The sequence below is a fragment of the Gekko japonicus genome, unplaced genomic scaffold (assembly GCF_001447785.1).
Source record: "Gekko japonicus isolate JY-2015 unplaced genomic scaffold, Gekko_japonicus_V1.1 scaffold698, whole genome shotgun sequence".
NCBI lineage: Eukaryota > Metazoa > Chordata > Lepidosauria > Squamata > Gekkonidae > Gekko > Gekko japonicus.
The window spans coordinates 147,679-153,964 of record NW_015168069.1 but is presented as its reverse complement, the minus strand read 5'-3'; the positions used below and the strand labels follow the sequence as shown (position 1 = coordinate 153,964).

The 6,286-nt window shown below is 52.4% G+C and overlaps 1 protein-coding gene across 1 annotated transcript in view; it reads right to left on the bottom strand.

Annotated features, from left to right (window-relative positions):
* Nucleotides 1-6,286, bottom strand: part of ITGA11 (integrin subunit alpha 11) — a 164,405-nt gene that overhangs the window by 42,961 nt on the left and 115,158 nt on the right. The window contains exon 23 of the mRNA XM_015414591.1: nt 5,760-5,967. Coding sequence (XP_015270077.1) covers nt 5,760-5,967 — 208 coding nt within the window. The remainder of the gene's footprint in view (nt 1-5,759; nt 5,968-6,286) is intronic.

Below are 6,286 nucleotides of genomic sequence, written 5' to 3'. Positions count from 1 at the left end.
GTATGAGAGGACAGATCTGCACGTCCCCCCCCCCATAGATAGCAATCCAAAACAGTCCAGCGGAGCCTGAGCGGTGGGTGTTGCCTTCTGACACACTTCCGATGATGTCAGGGGGTGTGGCATATGCAAATACGTTATGCTAATAAGTCATGCTAATGAGTTCCTGCACCTCTTTTTCTACGAAATGACCCCTGCAGGTCATTAACCCGTGCTCCACTTTACCTCCGTTTAGGCCTGGCACAATGACTGACGAGACTAGAGTTGCCAATCTCCAGGTGGCACCGGGAGATCTCCCACTATTACCATGGGTCTCCAGACGACCAAGATCAGTTCCCCAGGAGAAAAGGGCTGCTTGGGAGGGTGGGCTCTATGGCATTGTGCCCCATTGAGACCTCTCCTCTCCCCCAAACCCCACCCTCTCCAGGCTCCACCCCCCCCACATCCCCAGGTATTTCCCAACCCCGAGCTGGCAACCAGAGCTGTGCCTGCCTCAGCACTGCCCCCTGTGGGCTTGCAAGGGGCATCACACAAGCCAAATGGTGCCAGCAAGCCAGGGGCATCCGTCAAGCGGCATTCAAAAGACAAACATGGCCCCCTTTTCCTAATCCGGTTGCTCAACGGTGGCTTATAGGAAAGTTAACAAAATAATAATAATAAACACGCCGATAAAACCACAAATAGTAATTTAAACTAAGCACGTTTAAACTAAACAGCAGCAGATTGCGAAAGAGTAGCCGCGCGGAACGATGACGGCCCAGGACAGCCAGCCGCAGCCACCACCGAGGGAGCAGAACCAACTTAATCAAAACCACCATCGGGGAACGGAACCGACAGCAAAGGCCGGGGAAATGTAGCCGAATACACGGCAAAAAAGAAAAGGGTTTCCTTCCCCCCTTTTGGCCAGGCACTGAAATGCCAACTGGGAAGGCCCCAGGGCAGCCTCTTGGGGAAGAGAAATTGGCGCCACCGCTGAAAAGGCCCTGCCCCTGGACGCCCAGCGCTTCACCCCTGGAGATGGGACTCTCTACCCAAGAGCCTCTGAAGTGGATTGTAGAGCCAATTCAGACTTCTCTGCAAAGGACTGTAGAGCAGATGGCCCATCTTTTTTACACACTAATTTGCGACATGGGCAGTTACCGTGTAGGGTTGCAGGGTCCTGGGAACTCTTGGACTGGGGCAAGTTTCTGTCAAGAGCTCTCTCAGCCCCACCTGCCTCACAGAGTGTCTGTTGTGGGGAGGGGAAGGGAAAGGAGTTTGTAAGCTGCTCTGAGACTCCCTTGGGTAGTTAAGGGCAAGGGGTATGAATCCAATCTCTTCTCTTCTTCTTCTACTGAACTGTTTGATGACTTGTTTTTAGTTGTCTACGGTTTTTATTGTTATTGTGCTTCTATGATGTCTGCCGCCCTGAGCTTGCCTTAGCGGGGATGGCGGGGTACAAGTTCAAATAATAAATAAATAAATACATATTGATGTGTTTGCCCCCTCATTGTTCTCAGCATCCTCCACGGGAAGCAGCCCCACACGCCCACTTGCGGGGCAGAAGAAAAATCCCCAGCCAGGGGCCAGACACACCAGAGGCAGGCCGACAGAACAGCTGACGTGGACACTGCCGTATAAAAATTATAAACCAGAGACACTTTTTCTTTTTAAACACACACACACACACACAAAACATTCCCAGATGCTGGCTGCTTTCTCGGCCGGCTGTCAGCTCAGCAGAGCGCCTCACGTCCCCCAAGTGTCGAGCAGATGCTTGGCAATGGCCACCCTGCCTTCCCCACTCCGTCCCGGGTAGCACATCTGCTCGGGCATCGGCTGGCCTTTCTCAAATCCGTGGCGCTTTTTCCAGCCCCAGCCCCTCAGCTGCGGAGGGATGATAATGCAGCAGGAAAAATTCGCCTCGGACTGAAACTTGGCCGTAGGCAGGCAGGCCGCTCGGGATAAAACTTCGCTTGGGTTGAACGCCACAGAGAGAGGAGGGAGGAATGAAAGATAGATCCGGATGGGATAGCTTGGATTCGTTAACCACTTTCCTGGGGCCGGGAGCACTTTGTTGGGTTGCCAGCCTCCAGGTGGGGCCTGGAGAGCGCCTGGAATTAGATCAGTTCCCTTGGAGAAGAGAGGAGAAGAGACTGGATTTATACCCCGCCCTTCACTACCCAAAGGAGTCTCAGAGCGGCTCACAATCTCCTTTCCCTTCCCCTCCCCACAACAGGCACTCGGTGAGCAGTGCTCCCTCTAATCTGAGTTAGTGTGAGCTAGCTCACGGTTTTGTAGCCTCCAGCTCACACATTTTTTCCTCAGCTCAGGAAGGGTGGCTCCAGAGCAAACTGATTTATGCAGCGGCCAAATCGCTCACTCACAACTTTAAGGCCAGTAGCTCGCAGAGTAGAATTTTTGCTCACAAGACTCCACAGCTTAGAGGGAGCATTGCCTGTGAGGTGGGTGGGGCTGAGAGAGCTCTTTCGAGGACTGCTCCTGAGAGAACAGCTCCGAAAGAACGTGACTGACCCAAGGTCACACCAGCAGCTGCAAGTGGAGGAGTGGGGAATCAAACCCGGTTCTCCCAGATTAGAGTCCACCACTCTTAACCACTACACCAAACTGGCTCTGCTACACCAAACTGGCTTAACCACCGGTACCCCCCCCCCCCCCCCAAAGCAGCCATTTTCTGTAAGGGAACTGATTTCTGCAGTCTGGAGATCAATTGTCACACCAGAAGTTACACAGGCCCCACCTGGAGGCTGGCAAACCCACCTAAGACACAGCAAGTGGATATGTGGGAAACCAGTTCCTGCAGTGTAAAGCGCAGAAAGTTTTCTCCCCTGTGCAAAGGGAAACCCCAGAGGCTGGGGGTGGGGTACCGTCTCTCTAGATGGGCTCCCCCACCTGGAGGGCCCTCAGCAGCCATCATCCAGGTGTGAAAATGCTGTTGCGGCTACGAGTTGCTTTGAGCACAAAAGGAATGACCTAAGCGAAGCAATCCTCCCTCTAAGCTGTGGAGTCCTGTGAGCAAAAATTCTACTTTGTGAGCGACCAGCATCAAAGTTGAGAGCGAGCGATTGGGCTACGGCATCAGTTAGCTTGCTCCGGAGCCCTCCTTCCTGAGCGAAGGCAGAAGGGTGTGAGCCGGAGGCAAAGAAACTGTGAGCTAGCTCACACTGACTCAGCTTAGAGGGAACACTGGTCCTAAGGTATCCCAAAAATAGATAAAACGACACATTTGGCCTTCTGGGGATGATCTAACACTAGCAGAAGCTCCTCTGGTGTCCTGACAGAGACCTGCCCGATCCCATTCAGGTGCAGGGTGTTCTGGGTAACACAAAATTCTTCCTCAGGCCGACCCAGCACATCGTTCTGATAGGTTCAGATGCTTTAGACACCAGATACTTTGGGGTCTCTCCTTGCAAGGAGAGATAAGGAGGCCTTCCTGAATGAACAATGCAAAGTAATAGAGGAAAACAATAGAATGGGAAGGACTAGAGATCTCTTGAAGAAAATTGGAGAAATCAAGGGAGCGTTCTATGCAAAGCTGGCCATGATAAAGATGCTGGGAAAGATTGAAGGTCAGAGAAGACGGGGACGGCAAAGGATGAGATGGTCAGACAGTGTCATAGATGCAACGAACATGAAATTGAGCCAACTTCAGAGGACGGCGAAAACAGGAGAGCCTGGCGTGATCTGGTCCATGGGGTCGCGAAGAGTCGGACTCGACTGTGCGACTGAACAACAACAACAACTTTGGGGTCTTTAAGTGTTAAAGGGCTTTACCGGCTTTCTTTGGCTATCACAACAGCCGTGTGAGGTAGGCCATGATTATTTGCCATGATTTAAGGACAGAAAGTCTCTCAATGTAATGATTTCCCCAAGGCAGCACAGTCGGGGCTCTCTGCTAGCGAGCCCAACTCCCTTCCAGTTGGACCACACCGGCTCCCAGACAAACACATCCGTATCGGAGACGTGCATTTGTCGAACGAACAGCGGGAGTGGAAACGGGAACCGGGGGCGGCTTTCTGTTCTTTTATTGGTCCCATATTGCTCAATTAATCTCTCGGCAAGCTAGGCCCTCGCTTAGAATTTCAAAGAGGCAGGAAATGCTTCTGCGATCCAGACGGGGAAGGAGAAGAGAACGGGAAGGACCAGAGTGCAGACAGATCCCGGGCTGAGGAGCAGCCCCCGGAAGTGTGCAGCCACAGAGTTCGCTTCTGATGCTCAAGTGCACTTCTCCCTGTGAGAAAGAGGGGAGCCCCTCCCTTTGGGGAGGGGGGCGTGGCTCAGTGGCAGAGCATAGAGCTTGATAAAATTATGCTTGAGATAGAAAGAGTAGACAGAGGAAACTTTTTATCCCTCTCCCAAAACACTAGAACTTGAGGGCATCCAATGAAGCTGATGGGCTGTAGATTCAGGGCAAACAAAAGGAAACACTTGTTTACATAACAAGTGGTTAAAACGGGGATTTCGGTGCCAAAAGATGTAGTGATGGCCACAAGGACAGACACCTTTAAAGAGGGTTAGAGAGATTCATAGAAGATTGGTCAATCAGTGGCTACATGCCATGGTGACTAAAAGGAACTTCCATATTCAGAGGAAGTAAACTTTGAACACCAGTGCCAAGAAGCAACATCAGGAGAAGGCCTTCTCCTCTATGCCCTGCTCTTGGTCCTTCTTAGAACCTGGTTGGCCACTATGTGATACCAGGACTAGATAGACCACTAGCATAATCCATCAGGGCTCTTCCTATGTTCTTATGCCTTATCTCAGTACGAGGTCCCCCCCCCCTCTAAATTACATTTTCTCAATTACATTTTCTAAGTTAAACTAATACTGCAGATGGCACTGCTGGAATCAGAATGGAGTAAAAGCCCTCCTAGGGCAGGATATACTCTTTATTCTGCAAGAGAATCTTCACTCCAAGAAAGATGGCTGGAGCATTCCCAAGATCATCCTGGGAGTAGAGGTCCATCAGTGGCTATTAGCCACAATGTATAGATAGGAACTCACAGGCTGGGCAGGTGATGCACTGTATTCTTGGTGCTGGGGGGGGGGGGACAGTGGGTGGGCTTCTAGTGTCCTGGCCCCACTGCTGGACCTCCTGATGGCACCTGGTATTTTTGGCCACTGTGTGACACAAAGTGTTGGACTGGATGGGCCTGAACATTGTCTTCTCTTATGTTCTTATAGGAACCCTCAGTCTGGGGCAAGGGATGCTCTGTATTCTTGGTGCTTGGGGGGGGCAACAGTGGGAGGGCTTCTAGTGTCCTCCTGGCCCCACTGCTGGACCTCCTGAGGGCACCTGGTATTTCTGGCCACTGTGTGACAGAGTGCTGGACTGGATGGGCCACTGGCCTGATCCAACACGGGCTTCTCTTATGTTCAAAGCAGCCATTTTCTCCAGTCGAACTGAGCTCTGTTGTCTGGAAATTAGTCATTATTCCAGGAAATCTCCAGGCTCCACCTGGAGGTTGGCAAGCCTACCTATGGGGCAAAGCCGCTCGGCAGGAGCTGCAGTAGGAACATGACAGGTGGGAGGAAGCAGTCCACACAAACACACACACACACATGCGCACACACACACCCCTCTGATGCAAACTGCCTTCTCCTGAAACGTCCTTGTTTGGGAGAACAGATTGTAGGCTTCTCAGCACCCAGTTTGCTCTGTGACGGTGTGGCTCTCCCCAAGGCTCAACGCTCAGTCTGACCGGCTGATTTGCCCGCGGACCGGCTCCTCCTTCCCTGCGAGAGAGAGAGGCGCTCCTTACCTTGTGGATCAAGCTTGCAAACTGCAGGTTTCGCGAGAAGGAAATGTTTAGAACGGTGCTATATGCATTTTCCCCTCGGTTCTCCAGCGTCGCTTCTACCGCCACCCTCCTCCTGGAATTCTCTATGACAAAAACGGAGGAGTCAAAAGACAGGGCGTAGGCCGAGCAATCCGAGTGCGACTTTCTCAGGACGCGTCTGCAATACTCCCTATGAAAAGAGCAAATGCCAAAGCTGAGTGCCACGGAGTTTCCCACAATCCTCCAGGACGCAACGTCTGGCCCCCGTGGCATGGCAGGAGCAAGCGATGGCGCGAGCCATGGGCAGGGGGTGGGGTGGGCCAGCCATAGCTCACATGAGGGCTGCAAAGCGGGAGGTGCGTGGGTGTCAAGTCCCTTCCGACCTATGGCAAACCTATGAATGAATGCAAGGCTATTTTGGGGCAGGAACGCACAGGAACGGAGTTCCGGCTGGCTCCTGAGCTGGCCACGCCCAGCAGGAACTCATTAGCATAACAGGCCACACCCAA